At 44.4% G+C, this 21,689-nt stretch overlaps 1 protein-coding gene across 1 annotated transcript; it reads left to right on the forward strand.

Annotated features, from left to right (window-relative positions):
• Positions 1-4,012: 4,012 nt before the first annotated feature.
• Positions 4,013-8,055, forward strand: LOC123992253 (2-acylglycerol O-acyltransferase 1-like). Its single transcript, XM_046293430.1, has 7 exons — positions 4,013-4,068; positions 4,224-4,273; positions 4,412-4,590; positions 5,484-5,688; positions 6,052-6,151; positions 6,754-6,953; positions 7,590-8,055. Exons 1-7 carry the CDS (start codon positions 4,013-4,015, stop codon positions 7,742-7,744), a joined length of 945 nt encoding a protein of 314 aa, XP_046149386.1. The 3' UTR covers positions 7,745-8,055.
• The last annotated feature ends 13,634 nt before the right edge of the window (positions 8,056-21,689 follow it).

The raw sequence follows: 21,689 nt of genomic DNA on the forward strand, positions 1-21,689 counted from the left end.
TTTTTACATCAGCAGATTTAGCAAAGTGCGATAGAGAAACCCAGCCTAAAATCCCAAACAGCAAACAACGCAGATGTAGAAGCACTGTGGCTAGGAAAAACTCCCTAGAAAGGCAGGAACCTACGAAGAAACCTAGAGAGGAACCAGGCTCCCTGTATGAGCATTTTGCATCATGTGTTGCTGCGTTATGCATCATATGATGTAAATTGCATCATACAGGGATGATTTCTGTATTTTGAAAGTTACATATCTTGAAAACGTGATTGCTGACAAGTAGAACATTTTGGAACTATGTCAACAATTGACTAATTGAACAAATACCAAAATAATTTTCCTTTAATCAATATCTATGCCTGGAGAACAGTTGTTGTTGGGGCTTAACTGCCTTGCTCAAGGGCAGAATGCAGATTTTTCCACCATGCCGGCTCTGGGATTCAAACCAGAACCCTTTAAGTTACTGGACCAACACTCTTATCCACTTGGCTCATTGTTAATTAAAGGCAAGATTGTTCTTCAAGATGTTCAAACGTTCATAAATGACCAGTAGGGTCAAATAACAAATAATAATCTCAGTGGTTGTAGAGGGTGCAACAGGTCAGCACCTCAGGAGTAAATATCAGTTGGCGTTTCATAGCTGAGCATTCAGAGGTTGAGACAGCAGGTGCGGTAGAGAAAGAGATGGAGGGAGAGAGAGGGTTGAAAAATAGCAGGTCCGGGACTGGGTAGCATGTCCTGTGAACAGATCGCTGTTCCATAGCCACAGCCGAAACAGTCTGTCCGCGGTGGTGGCTCTGGCACGGGACGTGGACCCCAATCCACCATAGTCCTTGTCCGTCTCTTAGCCTGCCTCCGTGGCCTCTTAAGAGTGACGACCCTCGCCACCGACCTCGAACTGAGGACCCTAGCCACAGGTCCCGAATGGACGGGAGACTCTAGCAGCACCGGACAGGCGGTAGACTCTGGCAGCTCCGGAGAGAAGGGCGATTCCGGCAGCTCCTGACTGACGGGCGGCTCCAGCAGCTCCTGGCTGACGGACGGCTCCGGCAGCTCCTGACTGACGGGTGACTCTGGCAGCTCAGGACAGACGGGAGACTCTGGCAGCTCAGGACAGACGGGAGACTCTGGCAGCTCAGGACAGACGGGAGACTCTGGCAGCTCAGGACAGACGGGAGACTCTGGCAGCTCAGGACAGACGGGAGACTCTGGCAGATCAGGACTGGAGGGAGACTCTGGCAGATCAGGACTGGAGGGAGACTCTGGCAGATCCGGACTGGAGGGAGACTCCGGCAGATCCGGACTGGAGGGAGACTCCGGCAGATCCGGACTGGAGGGAGACTCCGGCAGATCCGGACTGGAGGGAGACTCCGGCAGATCCGGACTGGAGGGAGACTCCGGCAGATCCGGACTGGAGGGAGACTCCGGCAGATCCGGACAGGAGGGAGACTCTGGCAGATCCGGACAGGAGGGAGACTCCGGCAGATCCGGACTGGAGGGAGACTCTGGCAGATCCGGACTGGAGGGAGACTCCGGCAGATCCGGACTGGAGGGAGACTCTGGCAGATCCGGACTGGAGGGAGACTCTGGCAGCGCGTGACAGGCGGGAGCACCTGTAGAAAGGAGACGGAGAGACAGCCTGGTGCGGGGGGCAGCCACCGGAGGGCAGGTGCGTGAAGGTGGCACCGGATAGACCGGACCGTGAAGGCGCACTGGAGGTCTCGAGCACCAAGCCTGCCCAACCCTACCTGTCTGAATGCTCCCCGTAGCCAGGCCAGTGTGGCGAGGTGGAATAGCCCGCACTGGGTTGTGCTGGCGAACTGGGGACACCATGCATAGGGCTGGTGCCATGTACCCCGGCTCGAGGAGACGCACTGGAGACCAGATGCGCTGAGCCGGCTTCATGGCACCTGGCTCGATGCCCAATATAGCCCGGCCGATACGAGGCGCTGCTATGTACCGCACCAGGCTATGCATGCGCACCGGGGACACCGTGCACCTCACGGCATAACACGGTGCCTCCCCGTGTGCACCCCCATAATACATTTTTGGGGCTGCCTCTCGGGCTTCCTTGCCAGCCGTGTTCCCTCAAAGCGCTGGCTCCCTTTACCTGCTGCCTCCGCTCTCCTGGCGGCCTCCACCTATTCCCATGTGTAGCAACCCTTGCCGTCCAGAGTGTCCTCCCATGTCCGTTCCTCCTTATAGCGCTGCTCCTGCTGCTGCTGCCCGTTACCACGCTGCTTGATCCTTTGGTGGTGGGTGATTCTGTAATGGCCATTGTTGGTGGAAGAAGAGGAAGTGTCCATATTGATAATTTATTACCACTAAGCGGGCAGGCTGACTAACAGCTTGCTGCCTGGCCTGCACCCCATCTCATTGTGAAGCTAGGAGCGTTAGAGCCATGTCTACGCTGATAGATAAGATGAGAGCCCCCCTCAAGCTTGGATGGAATCCATCCCTCCTCAGCAGGAAAGGCTTAGTCCTCCACCTTCTTTTGGGAGGTTCAGAAAACCAGCGATTGAGTCTGCTGTAGAGCACATCACTCCCCTTAACTGGGAGGGGGCCAGAGACAATTACTCGATGCCAACACATATTTCTAGCTAAGTTACATGCTGAAGCTATGTTGCTGATGGTTTAATATTTTAATCCAAACATCATTGGTGACGATGTGAATAACAATATCCCGATACAGTCAACACTCGCCAGTTTAAGCCACAGCCAGCACCATCTTCAGATGAACCTTTATGTCGGTAGCCCTGCCCCCTGGATCATACAATGTATGATCACTGGCTGATTATTTTGAAGTATAATACTGTGGGTAATGGTGTCGTCAATGACTAGGGTTTTTAATTTGTCAGAGCTAATGGTGGGAGGCACCGGGCTCAGACACTACCTAACCTCAAGCCAAATGTATGACCATATTAGAGACAAATATTTCCCTCATATTACACAGACCCACAAAGAATTAGAAAACAAATCAAATTTTGGTGAAATGCCATATCTATTATGTGAAATACCATAGTGTGTCATCACAGCAGCAATATTTGTGACCGGTTCCCACAAAAAAAAGGCAACAACTGAAGTACCTACACAATTATAAATACAATCCATATTTAGGTTTATTTATTTTCCCTTTTTGTACTTCAACTATTTGCACATTGTTACAACACTGTATATAGCCATAATATGACATTGGAAATGTCCCTACTCTTTTGAAACTTTTGTGAGTTTAATGTTTACAGTTCATTTCTGATTGTTAATTTCACTTTTGTTTATTTCACTTGCTTTGGCAATGTAAATATGTGTCCCATATGTGTCCCTCATCTTTGTATCTGTGCCATTATAGCATCTGTGACATCATGGGCCGCACTATTGATGCTATATCCATTTTAAAGTAGTCCATTTTCTTCTTCTTCATTGGCTGATGGCGCTCAACTCATAGGAATCCCCACCCATTTGACTACTTTAAAATGGTGGAAGCCCTCAAGGGCAATGTCCATGCTAAAATATCCATGATGAGTCCTTCAACTATCTATATGACAACCGGCACAACCCCAATGTAAAGTCATTTTGGGTAAGTTGCTGAAATGCCATGCATATCAGTGCATTCGTAACAACCCAACCATTACAAAACTTCTATTTGATCAAATATGCCTCATGTATCAAATGGGCAATTACATTTTTGTAGACCAAATTCAACTCTCTCATTGACCACCTTACAAAAATTCCTCACATTGTGATTTATTTTTGTGGACAGTTTGGGTAAGGTAAAAAATCTCTCTTCTCCTCTTCTTCTCTGGGTGTACTCAATTTAACTCCTTGGTTGTAATTTACGTTTTCCACAAGATGGTGCTAGAACAAAGAAACAAGTGTAGGCGAAAGCCTGATATTGCAATCATATAGCAGCCCATTTAGAGCAGTGATTTGGAAGTTGATAAAGTCAAGTGTATGGCAAGAGACCAGGCACACAAAAATGAGTATAGCCTATCATTTGTATTTTTCTTGAATAGTCCTGCGCATGAAGTCTCGCCAAAATGCCACGACCTTGGATGACCGCCTTGTTAAAGCTGCTGAGTATTAAAAAGATTTTGACAAGGACAGGGACATAAGATAGTGACCCTTTCCCTGCTCTGTGCCCAAGACTGTGGAACTTTTTAGAAGCCGGGAGTGGGAACCGCAGACATGGTCAAGATAGAGCTTGCACCGTTGAATATCCCATTCAACTGAAGTTTACAGACAGCTGCAGTTCTTCAATGGGTTTTCTGCTTTCTCTTTGGAGGTAACAGGTAGGCTTCTGCACACTTCCTCATCTTCAGCAAATCATAACCATGGTGGCCCAGGATTGGGGTCAATTAAAATCAGTGCTTACTCATGTGATGTTATTTTTCTTCACTTCCATCTTGTCCTGTCTGTCTAGCGCAGTGTTGTTTTTGTGTGTACGTTGTGATCGTGTTGAATGGATACTGGCACGTGGCTGCTCTGTATGCCCTGTGGCTCTACCTGGACTGGGACACACCTCAGGCTGGGGGCCGCAGGTCTGACTGGGTACGCCACTGGACCGTGTGGAAACACTTTGGAGACTATTTCCCCATCCATGTAAGTAGGCTTAGGACGTGTTCTGGTTGTGTAGCCTATGCATTTAATGATGCATGGAGGCCAACTAATATCAAGCCTCATTATTATCAACAGTAATAGGTTATTGCACCATTCTTTACATAATTTAGACTTCAGCCTGTGTGTAATGACACTCAGAATTACTGATTGAATTCTATGTTGAATTAATAATATCACAATTTGTATGCGAACACCTATTAACTGAATGATAAATGTAATTGAGGACGTTTGTCTCAAACGTCTCATGACTGCCTACATGACAGTCTCATGACTGCCTACATGACAGTCTCATGACTGCCTACATGACAGTTTCATGACTGCCTACATGACAGTCTCATGACTGCCTACATGACAGTCTCATGACTGCCTACATGACAGTCTCATGACTGCCTACATGACAGTCTCATGACTGCCTACATGACAGTCTCATGACTGCCTACATGACAGTCTCATGACTGCCTACATGACAGTCTCATGACTGCCTACCCACTCTTTATCCTTTATCCTGCCCTTTGATGTATTAATAGCTCAAATAGGTCAAATCCATTGTAAAGTGGTCATTGGCCAATACATCATGGTGATCCCATGGCTAAAGGCCCAGCCCCTGTCACGTCCACCCATTCTGAGGTTGAGTTCCTGCCCGACTACATTGCAGATGTATGCCAGATCTTACAAGGCCTGGATAGGTATTTAACATATCAGCTAACCACATCATATGACATAACCATCAGATGCCTGACTGCACAGTCGATGACGTAGCACACGACCATTGGTTGACACAATGCAACATCTGCGCATCTGGTCAGGCAGGAACTCAACCTATGTCTTATCCATTGTCCTCTCACTGTTCATGTCTTGTCTGTGTCTGTGGTCAGCTGATTAAGACATGTGACCTAGACCCAGAAAGGAACTACCTGATGGGGTTCCATCCTCACGGAATCCTGGTAGCCGGAGCGTTTGGCAATTTCTGTACAGAATACACAGGTTTCCAAGAGCTCTATCCAGGAATGACTCCTTACCTGCATACCCTCAGCATCTGGTTCGGCTTCCCATTCTTCCGGGAGTACCTTATGTCCTCAGGTGAACCTTGTTAGGGATGTATTTATGAACCATAGCCATCAGATGCATTCCACCACAATGCTTCTGTTTTTTCTCATTTAAACACTGTCAGTGGGCTTTCAAGGTTAGGTAAATACTGGAGTGCATTTTGAAGGACCCGAACATTACATTTCAAGGTCCAAACATTGTGTCGCACACTGTAGTGCAGTATTAGTTTGTCAACAATTCTTTCTTCATATTGTGGATATTGTAAGTCTTTTCAAATAAACTCTGCCCTGTGAAAGTTTTTTCCTGGCCACATGTGTTCTAAGTATACTGTGCTGTACCTCCCCTAAGGGGTTGTTTCTTGTTCCAAGAAGATTCTTACCCATGTGTCAATCATAGTGATTGGCGGGACGGCAGAGTCCCTGGAGGCCAGGCCTGGGAGCCTCATCCTGGAGGCCCTCAACAGGAAGGGCTTTGTCAAGATTGCTCTCAGGTGTGGGTGAGTCTCTGTCTGGGTCCACTTGTACACTTAAAAATGCATCCTTCCTGCCTTATTTCCTGTCAATCTACTCATCATCTATAACCATCTCGTTTTAAATAAAGTATTATAAATGTTCATGTTGACTGAAATCTCCCCCATAAGGGCCATTACTGAATGTACTGTAGGCCATAAAGTGAACTATGAATCTTAACCCCATGGCTTTTAATGACCCATGTGTTGAGATGAAAGGAAAAGCACTGTAATATTACAGTACACACACCTGCATGATTAACTCATTTATGTCCTCCGCTCAGAGATTTGAAAGATTCACTCATTTGACTGGGCATTTAGTTGTTAAAAACAGAATTAGGATACACTCAGGTCAGAAGGATTATGGGTAGCCGCTCTACATTCCACTTTAGATAGATTGGTGTGAGAGCAATAATGACAGGAACATAGATTTCTTTTACAAAAAACAAACAAAAAAGGATCAGATCACATTGAAACACATTGATTTTGCAAACAACCACAAACATCAAATTATGAGGTTGCGGTCAAGCGTGGAATTATGCCGCTGGTAAAAAATTCTGACTTGTTCTCTCACCTTGTCCTGCGTGCAGGGCTCATCTGGTGCCAGTGTTCTCCTTTGGGGAGAATGATCTGTTTAATCAGCTGAAGAACCCGAAGGGCTCCCTGGTCCGTACCATCCAGGAGGGCATGAGGAAGACCCTGGGCTTCAGCCTGCCTCTGTTCCACACCCGGGGGGTCTTCCAGTACAGCTCGGGCTTCATGCCCTACAGACAACCCATCTACACCATTGGTGAGTGGGGGATGGGGGACAATATGGGTGGAAAGTCATGGGAAGAGAGAGGTGACGAGGAATAAGAGACTAAAATATGATCCATTTGTGTCTATGGGGAAACATATTCCTTAAACTATTTACAAACAACATTCAGAAACAATGTGCAGTCACAGTGCTCTGATTGAAGGACATCTTCTAGTTAGCTAGTCATCACCCAGATGGCAAAATAAAAGCTCACTGGGGGAGAGGGAGATCAGCCGACATATATGGGAAACTGGTCAACTGGTTCATAGCTAACTGTGTTATGGGTAACTGTAACCGTGGCAGCAGCTGGGGTCAGCCAAGACATCGTGACCAGCTGGAACAGAGCCGTCCACAGTGAAGGGTCACTGGGCTACAGCCAATCAAATCACCTTAGAGCTGTAAACTCATGTGTCCTCAGTCTTGCCCTTTGTTCCACTTCTTTTATCTCTCCCCTCCCTTTCTCTCCTGTTCCTCCTCTGAGTGACTAAATTTGAACATTCTGTAATTCCTCTGCCTTTCATTTTCTGCTCTCACTGAACCCCATCTGTATTTTTACTCTCTCTCTCTCCATCTACCCTTGGCCCATCTTTCCCTCCTTCCCTTCCCTTCCTCCCTTCATCTCTTTCTCAGTGGGAGAGCCCATAGTGGTGGAGAGGAACGTGAGCCCCTCATCAGCTGAGGCAGACAGGCTGCATGGCTGTTACCTGGAGGCGCTGGCTAAGCTGTTTGAGCAGCACAAGGCTGAGTACAGGATCCTAGAGCACCAGCACCTCATCTTCACCTGACCAGACCAAATGAAGTCAGATAGCACTACACTGTAGGATTGGACCATTCAACCAGCTCCTGACCAATACACACTGATACAGACTTTCAAACAAACATAGTGCAAACATACACAAAAGCACACATGGGAAATGGACACGTGCATGCTTGCACACATGTACAGTGAACACCCATATACACAATCAAACGGCCAGTTGAGCGTTGGAAATCCGCCTCATTGCGCACCACTCTGGTGCTCCATCTCCTTTCCACCCGCTCTCTAAAAACCCTTTCACGTTCATTAAAATCACAATTTAACCAACACCCATCTATTTTTGTGACTACCTAGACCTACCATTTGGTTTTGAAGTATTGAAACCAAACCACATGACTTGAATGAAAAGTATTTTAATGAAAAGGTGAATATAAGAATCATTTCAAATAGGCTACATGTCATGTTAAACAACATATAAACACTCTAAATAGGTCAGGAGCCAGACAAAGAGTCTAAGAAGGAACGAAAATGTATTATTTAGGCTATTTTATTTCAATTATTTCAAGGCTATAGGGTACAACGAAATACATTGTGAAGCATTTGCGAGTGCAACACACAAGGCTGGGAGGGAGTCAGGGACATTACCAAGTGCTCAGCATTTAAAAAACATTTTGTTGTATTAAATCATTATAGTCTATAAATTGGGCATATAGGCTGATTTACTTTATTAGTCTCAGTAGCTTTGAATTAATTTTTTGAAAGGAGTTTGGCCAGTCTATGTCTTTAGGCTCATGTGATGGTGCAGGTCAGCAGTGGAGAATATCCTCTCCATGCTTGCAGAGCCACTGGGAATGCTAAACACCCTTTTGGCTGCTTATGCCAGGCTGGCAGGGAGGCAGATTAAAAAAATATATATATAGGCAGGCCTACATGTTTTTAGGCAAAATAACCCAATTAAAAAACAGATAGCTCCTTGAAAGTTGGAATATGCCAGACCTATTGGGCCAAAATCAATTATTGCCTATTGTGTCGATCATATAACAAAAATGAAAGACATTTTTAAGATATCTGACTTTTAGTTTATAAATAATTTGCTACAATGACACACTTAATTAGCTACCCAGCTCATGAATTGATTTTAGTTTAGCATGTGCACGTAGTAATAAGTACACCATCATGCTTTCGGGATAGGTGTCTTTTCAGATTCCACTATGATTCACCTCAATCCCTCCCTTTCTCTTGGATCCTCATCTTTGCAAGCAGTGGCGGAACTAGAGTTTTCTACATGGGGTGGCCAGGGGGTGTCCAAGGATACTTCAGGGTGTCCATAGACCATGACAGTAAATTAGTGTGTAACCCTAACCTGGCATCTAAGGAGCATGAATGAATCATATGATTGCTGATTAGAGGTAGAAGTGATAATTCACTTAACCCGGAGTTCTTCAATGTGACAGATAGTGTGGTCGAACAGGGTTTGTTCACTAGAATTATTTAAAATACTATGACTAGTCAGGGTCTCTACCTCGGAACTGCAGCTCAATTTCACACACACACACACACACACACACACACACACACACACACACACACACACACACACACACACACACACACACACACACACACACACACACACACACACACACACACACACACACACACACACACACACACACACACAGGAGAGACTTGGGTCACTCTGTTTTCATGAATATATCATCTGGATCTATAAGTGTTGAACATCCTAAATATTTTAAGAAAATAAAGAAAGCTCAAGCACCAAGGAGATAAGATAGCATTTGTGTGTTACATAAATTGCATAGTTTATTTACAAAAAAGTACATTTACAAAACAACACTGCAATTTGACATACCAGGTATCAAGCAGAAACGGACTTCAAAAATAATTTTGGTGCCCATCAATATTACAAACTTACTATTAATGCTCATATATATTATGTTAACTAATAGCAAAGAAAAGTTTTGGAATTGGCCTAATCAAGACCAAATTAAATATGATACCCTTGATACCCTGGATTTATCATTTTAGAATGTCAGTGTACTAGCTAGTACACAGTGCAGGTTTATATCATGACCAGAGGGACCGCCTAAGTGCCAAATTATCCTAGGTAGATTTAAAAACAGCATATTTCTGCAGTACTGGTGAGAACTGGCAAAGTGTTTCACAAACTCATCCATGTTGAGGGAGCATGCCCTCCTTGACTCAACACTGGTAATTCTGGAGTAATTTAACCTGTCATCAACCATTGTTGTCCTAATGTGGGTTTTAATCAATTATAAAGCTGAGAAGATTCTCTCGCAAGAAGCACTGCTGACTGGTGTAACAACAGAAATCTTACTAAGTCGAAATATCTCATGGAAGACCTCTTTATAAGGTTCTAGCAACACAACAAAGTCCAGGAGAGTAGACGGTCTGTCCCTTCCACCTTTCTCTCTCATATCAAGAAGCCGCTTGGTTTGATGAACCTCATGTTTGAGGTCCTCTAAATCTGACTCAAAGGTCTGAGCAAAGGCAAACAGAGGCTCCTCATTCAAGAATGTTGTCCTCTTTGGGTTGAGAGACTGGACCCCTTTGCATTATCTCGCAAATCTTCTCTGAAAACGCCTCTGCAGCTCAGCTGTGAGACTGTCAAGCACCTGATAAAAGACAGCTCTTTGGAAGCTCTCACCATCCCGTTGGTCACTATTTTTCTGTCCTACAGGGCTCATCATCAATGAGTCGTGAAATCTTAAGCTTGTTTTAGGCTGTCTTTTACACACTGTTTGTACACTTATTTCACAGTGCTCTGCAAACTCTTCAACCTCTTTCCACAGTTCTCCAATGTAACCCTCACTTCTGTAGTCCTGTAATGAGTCTGTAAGGGCACCTACTAGATCCACAGCCCTTGCTTGGTCAAGAGAGCTTGATTGGAGCATGTCAGAAAGGCATTTGGCATCACCGAGCACTTTACAAAAGGTAACCAAAACCCCTATGAATTGTAAATCTATTTGAGAAAGAAGGCCCCTTGCCTCCACTGATCTATCGCCACTATTTTCAAGTGTGATATCCTGAAGCACTCTCAGAACAGCTGGAATCCTTATGGCATGCTATGTACCTGCATGCCCACCTTACATCCATAGGTTCCCTGGGCTGCTGCTGTGGGTACAGCTCTTTCTGAGCTGCAAGCCACTTGAGATGAATGTATGAGCCCGATACAAAGTTCTAAAGCTTCTGCAGGAGAGCCAAAACGTTAACTGCCTCAGGCACTGATTTTACAGCATCGACAAGAACCAAATGAAGACAATATGCATGCCAGTGCACATACAATGCAAATCTACCACTGTTTTTAATCCCATGCAGACACACCAGAATGCTTTCCGCTCATGACAGAAGCAGAATCATAGCTTTGCCCCACAAGATTATTTCTGTAGTCCAGACCATGTTTTTCAAGGCAATCAAGTATCATTTTCGTGAGACCTTCTGCATATAAGCTTTCAGCTGACTGAAAGTGTAAAAAGCTTTCGTGGATGGCCCCGTTGTAACCTCACAACTGAAGACATTTGTTATCTTTTCTTTAAATACTTTGTTTGAGCCCACGAGATGGGCCGCACAACGAACTTCCAGCAGTGGCGAGAGAAAGGAGGCGGAGCAACTGCTCCCCCAGCCGCGGCTCGAGCCCAGCCCCGCTTCGCACCCCAGCCCGACCGACCCAGCCCTTAGAGCCAATGCTTATCCCGAAGTTACTTAATCTGCAATTACACAAAAACTTCACTTTCTTTTACTTCTCTTATTATTTGACTTTGTACCTGTCACGCCCTGACCTTAGAGAGCCGTTTTATTTCTCTATTTGGTTAGGTCAGGGTGTGATTTGGGGTGGGCATTTTATGTTGTCTATTTCTTTGTTTTTGGCCGAGTATGATTCCCAATCAGAGGCAGCTGTCTATCATTGTCTCTGATTGGGAATCATACTTAGGCAGCCCTTTTCCCACCTGTGTTTGTGGGTAGTTATTTTCTGTTTAGTCTCTGTTACATGACAGAACTGTTCGCTTTCGTTTTGTTACTTTGTTCGAGTGTTTTTTGATAATAAAAAAATCATGAACACTTTTCACGCTGCGCTTTGGTCCTCTCCTTCTGACGACAGGCGTTACAATACCATCTCAGCTAAGCCCTCAAGAAGTTTGTTCTGGATTTGGTGGCTTGTGTACTTAGCATTGCCACATGCATTCATCCTTTTCTTTATGAGATGGTCATGCTTTGCTATTTCTTCTAAGTTTGTCAAAAATTACCCTTGTTGTGAGAGTCATAAGACACTCGATGACCTGTCTGCGCTATACTTTGAGTGATAGTTAATAGAAGCACATCTGCAATTATTTTAATATAAGTACAGTTTTCCTCCACTTTCCGGTCCTCATTTATGACATCTAACATTGATAAGTTGCTGTCAATAGCCCTTTTATGCTGATTCCAAGCATACACAGCATTGAGATGATGCTCTGCCTTCGAATGGAGCTTAAACCCAGAATATTTAAACAGAGCCTTTTTCCAGTTACAAAAACCTGACTGTGATGTGAAGACAGATTCAGGTGTATTGAGCAGAGAAACATGACTGTGATGTGAAGGCAGATTCAGGTGTATTGAACAGAGAAACATGACTGTGATGTGAAGACAGATTCAGGTGTATTGGGCAGATAAACATGACTGTGATGTGAAAGCAGATTCAGGTGTATTGAACAGAGAAACATGACTGTGATGTGAAGGCAGATTCAGGTGTATTGGGCAGAGAAACATGACTGTGATGTGAAGGCAGATTCAGGTGTATTGGGCAGAGAAACATGACTGTGATGTGAAGGCACATTCAGGTGTATTGAGCAGAGAAACATGACTGATGTGAAGGCAGATTCAGGTGTATTGGGCAGAGAAACATGACTGTGATGTGAAGGCAGATTCAGGTGTATTGGGCAGAGAAACATGACTGTGATGTGAAGGCAGATTCAGGTGTATTGGGCAGAGAAACATGACTGTGATGTGAAAGCAGATTCAGGTGTATTGGGCAGATAAACATGACTGTGATGTGAAGGCAGATTCAGGTGTATTGGGCAGAGAAACATGACTGTGATGTGAAGGCAGATTCAGGTGTATTGGGCAGAGAAACATGACTGTGATGTGAAAGCAGATTCAGGTGTATTGGGCAGATAAACATGACTGTGATGTGAAAGCAGATTCAGGTGTATTGGGCAGATAAACATGACTGTGATGTGAAAGCAGATTCAGGTGTATTGGGCAGATAAACATGACTGTGATGTGAAAGCAGATTCAGGTGTATTGGGCAGATAAACATGACTGATGTGAAAGCAGATTCAGGTGTATTGAACAGAGAAACATGACTGTGATGTGAAGGCAGATTCAGGTGTATTGGGCAGATAAACATGACTGTGATGTGAAGGCAGATTCAGGTGTATTGGGCAGAGAAACATGACTGTGATGTGAAGGCAGATTCAGGTGTATTGAACAGAGAAACATGACTGTGATGTGAAGGCAGATTCAGGTGTATTGGGCAGAGAAACATGACTGTGATGTGAAGGCAGATTCAGGTGTATTGAACAGAGAAACATGACTGTGATGTGAAGGCAGATTCAGGTGTATTGGGCAGAGAAACATGACTGTGATGTGAAGGCAGATTCAGGTGTATTGAACAGATAAACATGACTGTGATGTGAAGGCAGATTCAGGTGTATTGGGCAGAGAAACATGACTGTGATGTGAAGGCAGATTCAGGTGTATTGAACAGAGAAACATGACTGTGATGTGAAGGCAGATTCAGGTGTATTGGGCAGAGAAACATGACTGTGATGTGAAGGCAGATTCAGGTGTATTGGGCAGAGAAACATGACTGTGATGTGAAAGCAGATTCAGGTGTATTGGGCAGAGAAACATGACTGTGATGTGAAAGGCAGATTCAGGTGTATTGGGCAGAGAAACATGACTGTGATGTGAAGGCAGATGCAGGTGTATTGGGCAGAGAAACATGACTGTGATGTGAAGGCAGATGCAGGTGTATTGGGCAGAGAAAATGCCTACAGGTAAAACTAAGTCAAATCTTGACTTACTTAATATTCAAGCCATGAATTGTCCTTATACCAGGAGCTGTTGAAAACCCCTTTCCTAGTACCATGCTGAGTTCTGGGAAATGATTTCAAACACGTCTGTACAGGACCCTCTTCTCTGGATCTTGAAATGTCTGTAAAACACGTTAAATAATGTGTCATATCTCTATGGAATGTAGAATTAATGGATCCACAAGATTAGATACTAACAGCTGCTAACTAAAAATGTGTAGTTTAAGGTATAGTCCTGGCCTACCATTGGGTCCTTTTGGAACAGCATACCTGGTGCTTGATACAGTTGGGAGGGGCTTCATGATATCTACTAGCAGCTCTGGCTCACTGTCTTGCTCCGAACCAGAGGTCTCTGTGTCATCCCTTGATGCAGTTGGGAGGGGCTTGATGACCTTTTCCGGCAGCTCTGGCTCACTGTCTTACTCAGAGTCAGAGGTCTCTGTGTCATCCCTTGATCCAGTTGGGAGGGGCTTGATGACCTTTCCCGGCAGCTCTGGCTCACTGTCTTACTCAGAGTCAGAGGTCTCTGTGTCATCCCTTGATACATCTATTACATTAAAATAACACAAGAACCATTAGTGTATAATCACAATAAAAATGCCACAGCCATCAAAACAAGAACACACATGAATCAACAATCAACATTTTAAAGTGAGGCTTAATCTGACAAAATCATTTAGATGCTCTGACCTGGTGGTGGTAGACTTGGTCCTTGTGAAGTCTGACCACACTGACTCTAGCCTCAGGTAGGGAACTGCTCTGGGGTCCGGTGATGATGCAAATGAGATGTCAATCAGCATCAAACTGCCAGTAGCGAATGGAATTTTGGGGTGGCACCCAGGGTGGCCAATCAGATGTCAGGGGTGTCCAGTGCCACCCCAGACACTCCTCTGGCTCCATCCCTGTTTGTAAGTCACCATGATTTTGCACCTGTGTGTTTTATCAGTTTCTTTATGAAAACATTTAGCGACCTCCATGACAGTAGCTAAAGCAAGGGGCTATAGCAGCACAAAAGTAGACTACAAATACATGCTGGGCCAGGCATGCCCTGAGCTCATGAAGTGAGCGCTACTTTGGAGTGCTATTGGAGCAGGCGAGAAGGCCAATGCACCAGCCTTTCGGAACCTTGCTCTGAGCTCCAGAAAAATTGGGCACGCTCCGCTCAAATACTCTGGCATAGGCATATAGTGCAGGGAAATATTGTACAGTTGGTTGAAAATAATTTGATATCTGCCTCTATTCATGACCAGCTCTTTCCTCCTGCTAACCTTATGGGACCTCGTGGCACAAATGGGGCATGTTGTGTTTGGTGCACCAAGAGAAGAACACTTGTAGGGTTGCACGGGTGATGTTTGCGTGCTAGTCTCTCTGTGGTCGTGGGGAGTGTCAGGTTTCTCTCTACTCCCAATCTCTCTTTCTCTCTGCCTGTGAGTAGCAGGCAGCAATGCTAAAATAGACATTCATGTCACATGGCATTAGGGTTAAATTTAGACCACACTGGCTGAGCTACCGCACAGAGAGAATGCTGCTGCCATTGACATAAACCTGTATAATAAATAGACAATACTACATACATGTTGTAAGATCGAAGGCAATGTGTTGTGAGATTTTGTTAATGGCATTTAATAGGGATTGGAAATGGGATCAGATCAGCATTGCATTGCATTGTAAGAGATTGAACATTTAGAAACATGGAGGGGGTTTCACTCTTTGACCCAGTGGATCATGACATGGCCATGCAGATTCCTGTGGAAAGTGTAGACGTCATAGGTTACTCTCACAAAGATATTACTAAATTCCAAAGAAATGGGAATTGATTGAGTAAGCTAATATATTTGTACCCAGTGAGAATAAACTAATGTAGGCTATAGGCCTGATATGTGCATAACTGTGTTTTAAAGTCTAAATGTTATTTATTTTGTGTAAATACATAGCTATTTTTGTCTGATTGCGAGTTGTCCTCTTGTAATGTATTTATTCATAACATATTTTCTTTACTTTCACCTTTAAAGGCCCAGTGCAGTCACAATTCTGTTTTCCCTGTGTTTTGTATCATATTGTACAACAGCTGATTAAACTAACACTGTATAAGTGTTTATTTAAAGAAAACCGTGTTATTTACTGATAGTTGCTGGTTGAAAATACACTCTACACCGGACCTTCTAATCAGCAGGTTTGCATAGGCTGGAGTTTCGACTTTCCATGGTGACGTCACCATGTAGTAAATTGGTTAATAGACCAATAACAAGAGTTCCAAACCTCCAATAAGATTTCAGTTTCCCCTCCACGTGGACCACTCCCAGACAGTCCTAGCAAAATCCTTGCTGAAGAAATAGTTTTGCTATAAAGCAATTCTTTCCCCTTTTAATGGGCATTTATTACAGTAAGGTACTTAATATCCAGAAATGATTTGATATTAATATACAAATGGCTGCATTGGGCCTTTAACATCTCTTCGATGCATTATTTGATTCAACACATCATTGAGGATGGGACATCACCAGGACCATGCTTCGGGGCTTTAGCACAGAATGATTTTGGCCCTAAATCTTTTGTGCTGCTGCAATGGTGTAAAAAAAAATGTATACTGAACTGAACGCACCGCTAATTAGTTCATAGAGACGTGGTTAGGCCTATGTGAAACTGTGAAACTCCCAAAGTCAACCAACCGTTATAAAAAAATGTATACTCAACTGAACGCACCGCTAATTATTTCATAGAGACGTGGTTAGGCCTATGTGAAACTGTGAAACTCCCAAAGTCAACCAACCGTTATAAAAAAATGTATACTCAACTGAACGCACCGCTAATTATTTCATAGAGACGTGGTTAGGCCTATGTGAAACTCCCAAAGTCAACCAACCGTTATAAAAAAATGTATACTCAACTGAACGCACCGCTAATTATTTCATAGAGACGTGGTTAGGCCTATGTGAAACTGTGAAACTCCCAAAGTCAACCAACCGCTATAAAAAAATGTATACTCAACTGAACGCACCGCTAATTATTTCATAGAGACGTGGTTAGGCCTATGTGAAACTCCCAAAGTCAACCAACCGTTATAAAAAAATGTATACTCAACTGAACGCACCGCTAATTAGTTCATAGAGACGTGGTTAGGCCTATGTGAAACTCCCAAAGTCAACCAACCGTTATAAAAAAATGTATACTCAACTGAACGCACCGCTAATTAGTTCATAGAGACGTGGTTAGGCCTATGTGAAACTGTGAAACTCCCAAAGTCAACCAACCGTTATAAAAAAATGTATACTCAACTGAACGCACCGCTAATTATTTCATAGAGACGTGGTTAGGCCTATGTGAAACTCCCAAAGTCAACCAACCGTTATAAAAAAATGTATACTCAACTGAACGCACCGCTAATTAGTTCATAGAGACGTGGTTAGGCCTATGTGAAACTGTGAAACTCCCAAAGTCAACCAACCGTTATAAAAAAATTTAAGCAATTGTTGCGTGTTGTCAACTAGGTGATCATTTTAGCACCATTTTGAGATTGGGACAGTGACATCGCGTTGCTTTGAGACAAGCAGGGGACATGTCTTGGTAAATCAATCAATGTCAGATTTTTTCCCCACTGAATCTCCCTTTGGGTATTTGGTAACAATTAGGCTGGGAAATGCTAGCTAAGTTAAGGTGAGTGCTCCCGAATGGGCACAGTTCAATGTTTAGTTTTGATTTACATTTGGTTCATTGTCAACTAATGTGAAATCAACAAAAAGTGTCATCCTGTCATTGGATTTAGATTATTAGTTTTTCACGTTGATTCAAAGTCACATTTACGTGTTTGGTTGAAATGACATGGAATTTGCTTTTGATTCAACCAGTTTTTTCCCAGTGGGTCATTAGTCGAGTTTGCTCATCTATTAGCAGAACTGTCAGAGCATTTTACTAGCATGTTATTGCCAGGTTCAAAACAACTGGAAACTCGCAACTCGGAAATCTCTGTCTTCAAACTTCAGAACACCATATGTAGGCTACAGTATAGCCTAGTAGATTATTTTGCTCTTCACTCACGTAGTAGCCATGATCCCATTTCTGAAAGGTATGTAAGTCGCTCTGGATAAGAGCGTCTGCTAAATGACTTAAATGTAAATGTAAATGTAAGACTCTCATGAACACTTAGGCCTACGTGTTTTCTGTTTCCCTCTACAATTCTCACCAGGCGCGTAGGAGACGTTAGAAGGCTAAGATGGCCTCGAACTCCTATAAAACATTGCAGGTTTCTACTTTTGAAAATGTTCTTACCCAATTTGTTTTGTGCATTACTTCATACACCCGAGTAGAACTATTGGAATATGAATCGCTGGGTACTCACCTTCCACCCGACCTTCCAGAATTCCCGGTGATGGCAGAACAACATGGGCTAGCTTCTTCAGTAAGGTGCCTGGTTGCCTGGGAGTCAAGCCGACACCAAAACTCCACAATGACTCAATTTTGCTCCTACCCGTCTACAAACAAAGACTGAAGACGGAAGTTCCGGTGGTCAGGTCTGTACAAAGCTGGTCTGACCAATCAGAATTCATGTTCAAAGATTTTGATTACGTGGACTGGAATACGTTCCCGAGTCGCCTCTGGGGATAACTTCAATGAATACGCCGACAAAGTCATCGAATTCATAAAAAATGCATTGATGATGTGATGCCGGTGGTGTCTTTCAAAACTTATCAGAATCAAAAACTGTGGATTAATGGGAGCCTTGTCAGGAAACTGAAGGAGAGAGATGCTGCTTATAAACATGGCAACGTGACCAAGGACAATTTTATGGTCGAACAGTACAAATAGGACACAATTGCCATTGAGCTACACACTATCCTTACCCACCTGGACAAGAGAAATGCCACCATAAAAATCACAGCCCTGGGACTGAATTATTCCCTATGCAACTGGGTTCTGGACTTCCTGATGGGCCACCACCAGGTGGTGAAGGTAGGCAACATTACATGCTCCACACTGATCCTCAACACAGGGGCCTCACAAGGGTGTGTCCTCAGTTCCCTCCTGTACTCCCTGTATACCCATGACTGCGTGGCCTCACACAGTTCTAACTCCATCATCAAAGTCGCTGACTACACAACAGTATTAGGCCTGACTACTAACAATGACAAGATGGCCTACACAGAGGAGGTAGGCACTCTGACAGTGTGGTACCAGGTAAACAACCTCTCCCTCAACATCGGCAAACAAAGCAGCTGATTGTGGACTTCGGGAGGAACCAGGCTGAGCATGCCCCCATTCTCATCAACGGGGTCACCGTGGAGACAGTTGAAAATGTAAAGTTCCTCTGCGTACACATCTCAGAAGAGCTGAAATGGTCAAACCACACGGACACGTGGTGAAGAAGGCACGACAGCGACAGCGAAATCTGGCCTGTCCCCGAGGGCCCTCACAGTGTTCTACAGGAGGACCATCGAGAGCATACTTTCGGGCTGCATCACAGCCTGGTACAGCAGCTCCACCGCCGCTGACCGCAAGGCACTACAGAGGGTGGTACACTCAGCCGAACGCACCATTGGGTGCACACTGCCTGCTTTCCAGGACACTTACAAAAACCAGGTGTCGCAGGAAGGCCAAGAAGATCATCATCCACCCAAACCTCGGCCTGTTCTCGTTCTTCCTTCACTCAGATGCGGGCAGTACAGGTGCATCATTGCTAAATTTTACAGACTGGCAAATAGCTTCTACCCCCAGACAATAAGTCTGCTGAATAGCCACCACTAGTGAGCTATCTGTTCTACCCTGCCCCCACCCCAATGGACATTTAACAAATCTAACTCAGCTGATAACTGCACCGACCCGCCCAAACCTTAAACACCCTGAAAATTATACTCTTTAACGCCCATCATAAGTTTACAGCCAATGTAATTCTTGCTAATGAGTTCAGTGACCACTGTCCCGTTGCCTGCATAAGAGATGCAAAGCTACCTAAATCTCACCGTTGCATTATTACAAAGAGAAATAACAAGAATTTAAATGAGCAACAATGTTTGTCTGATCTGGGATTGTGTGAATGGGAGATTGTCAGATATCTGACTCGGATCAAGCCCTAAATTGTTTTACTTCTTTGCTCTAACTCTATTGCAGATAAGCATGCACCGTTCAGGAAACTAGGGGTAAAGTATAGAGCTAATCCCTAGTTCTGACATATATGCAGTATGGCGTCGACAGAGATGGTAGCCTTGCTTCGAAACTATGCAGTATTTGTTTTTTTAATGTATTATTTCTTACATTGTTACCCCATGAAATTTTAAGTCTTATTATATACAGCAGGGAAGAACTATTGGATCTAAGAGTAATGTCAACTTACCAACTTTACGACCAGAAATACGACTTTCCCGAAGCGGATCCTCTATTTGGACCACCACCCAAGCCAATGGATCTAATTCCAGTAGTCAACCCAAAACAATGATAACGACAAAGCAGCCACCTGGCCAGGCTCCATAGACGTGCCCACCGCTCCCGAGTATACCACTCGCCAATGTCCAGTCTCTTGACAACAAGGTAGACGAAATTCGAGCAAGGGTTGCCTTCCAGAGAGACATCAGAGATTGTATCATTCTCTGTTTCACGGAAACATGGCTCTCTCGGGATATGTTGTTGGAATCGGTCCAGCCACCGGGCTTCTCCATGCATTGCGCCGACAGAAATAAACACCTCTCTGGGCAGAGGAAGAGTGGGGGTGTATGCTTTATGATTAATGACTCATGGTGTTATCATAACAACATACAGGAACTCAAGTCTTCTCCTCACCCAATCTAGAATTCCTTACATTCAAATTGCCATTTTGGTCGGCCATTTACGGACCAAGAGAATTCTTGTCAGTTATAGTCACAGCTGTGTACATTCCCCCTCAAGCAGACACCAAGACGGCCATCAAGGAACTTCACTGGACTATATGCAAACTGGAAACCATACATCCTGGGTCTGCATTTATTGTAGTTGGGGATTTTTAAAAAGCAAATTTGAGAACAAGACTACCTAAATTATACCAGCATATTGATTGCGCAATACCCTCGGCCACTGCTGCTCTAACTTCCGCGATGCATACAAAGCCCTCCTCAGCCCTTCCTTCGGCAAATCGACCACGGTGCCATCTTGCTCATTCCGTCTTATAGGCAGAAACTCAAACAGCATGTACCAGTGACGAGAACCATTTGACGCTGGTCTGACCAATCAGAAACCACGCTTCACGCGGGATGGAATATGTTCCGGTCAGCCTCTGAGAACAACATCGACCAATACGCTGACTCGGTGAGTGCGTTTATAAAGAAGTGCATTGGAGATCGTACCCACTGTGACTATTAAAACCTACCCTAACCAGAAACCGTGGATGGATGGCGGCATTCGATCCACTGCATTTAACCATGGAAAGAAGTCTGGGAATACGTCTGAATATAAACAGTGTAGTTATTCCCTCCACAAGGCAATCAAATAAACAAAATGCCAGTAGAGGGATAAGGTGGAGTCGCAATTCAACGGCTCAAACATGAGACGTATGTGACAGGGTCTACAGGAAATCACGGACCACAAAAAGAAATCCAGCCATGTAACGGACACCGACGTCACGCTTCCAGACGAACTAAACACCTTCTTTGCCCACTTTGAGGATAATACAGTGCCACTGTCGCGGCCCGCTAACAAGGACTGTGCCTTCAAACTAAAGAGATGGCAACCAGCACAGGAGAAACGCCTTCAAACTAAAGAGATGGCAACCAGCACAGGGGAAACGCCTTCAAACTAAAGAGATGGCAACCAGCACAGGGGAAACGCCTTCAAACTAAAGAGATGGCAACCAGCACAGGGGAAACGCCTTCAAACTAAAGAGATGGCAACCAGCAC

Source organism: Oncorhynchus gorbuscha, linkage group LG13, assembly GCF_021184085.1.
Source record: "Oncorhynchus gorbuscha isolate QuinsamMale2020 ecotype Even-year linkage group LG13, OgorEven_v1.0, whole genome shotgun sequence".
Lineage (NCBI taxonomy): Eukaryota > Metazoa > Chordata > Actinopteri > Salmoniformes > Salmonidae > Oncorhynchus > Oncorhynchus gorbuscha.

Bases quoted from the DNA above. Each gene is read 5' to 3' on its own strand.
- LOC123992253 (XM_046293430.1), top strand. From the start codon at position 4,013: ATGAAGTCTCGCCAAAATGCCACGACCTTGGATGACCGCCTTGTTAAA. The intron at 4,274-4,411 runs GTAACAGGTAGG...CTGTCTGTCTAG, and splicing joins TTTCTGCTTTCTCTTTGGAG to CGCAGTGTTGTTTTTGTGTG. The intron at 6,954-7,589 runs GTGAGTGGGGGA...TCTCTTTCTCAG, and splicing joins ACAACCCATCTACACCATTG to TGGGAGAGCCCATAGTGGTG.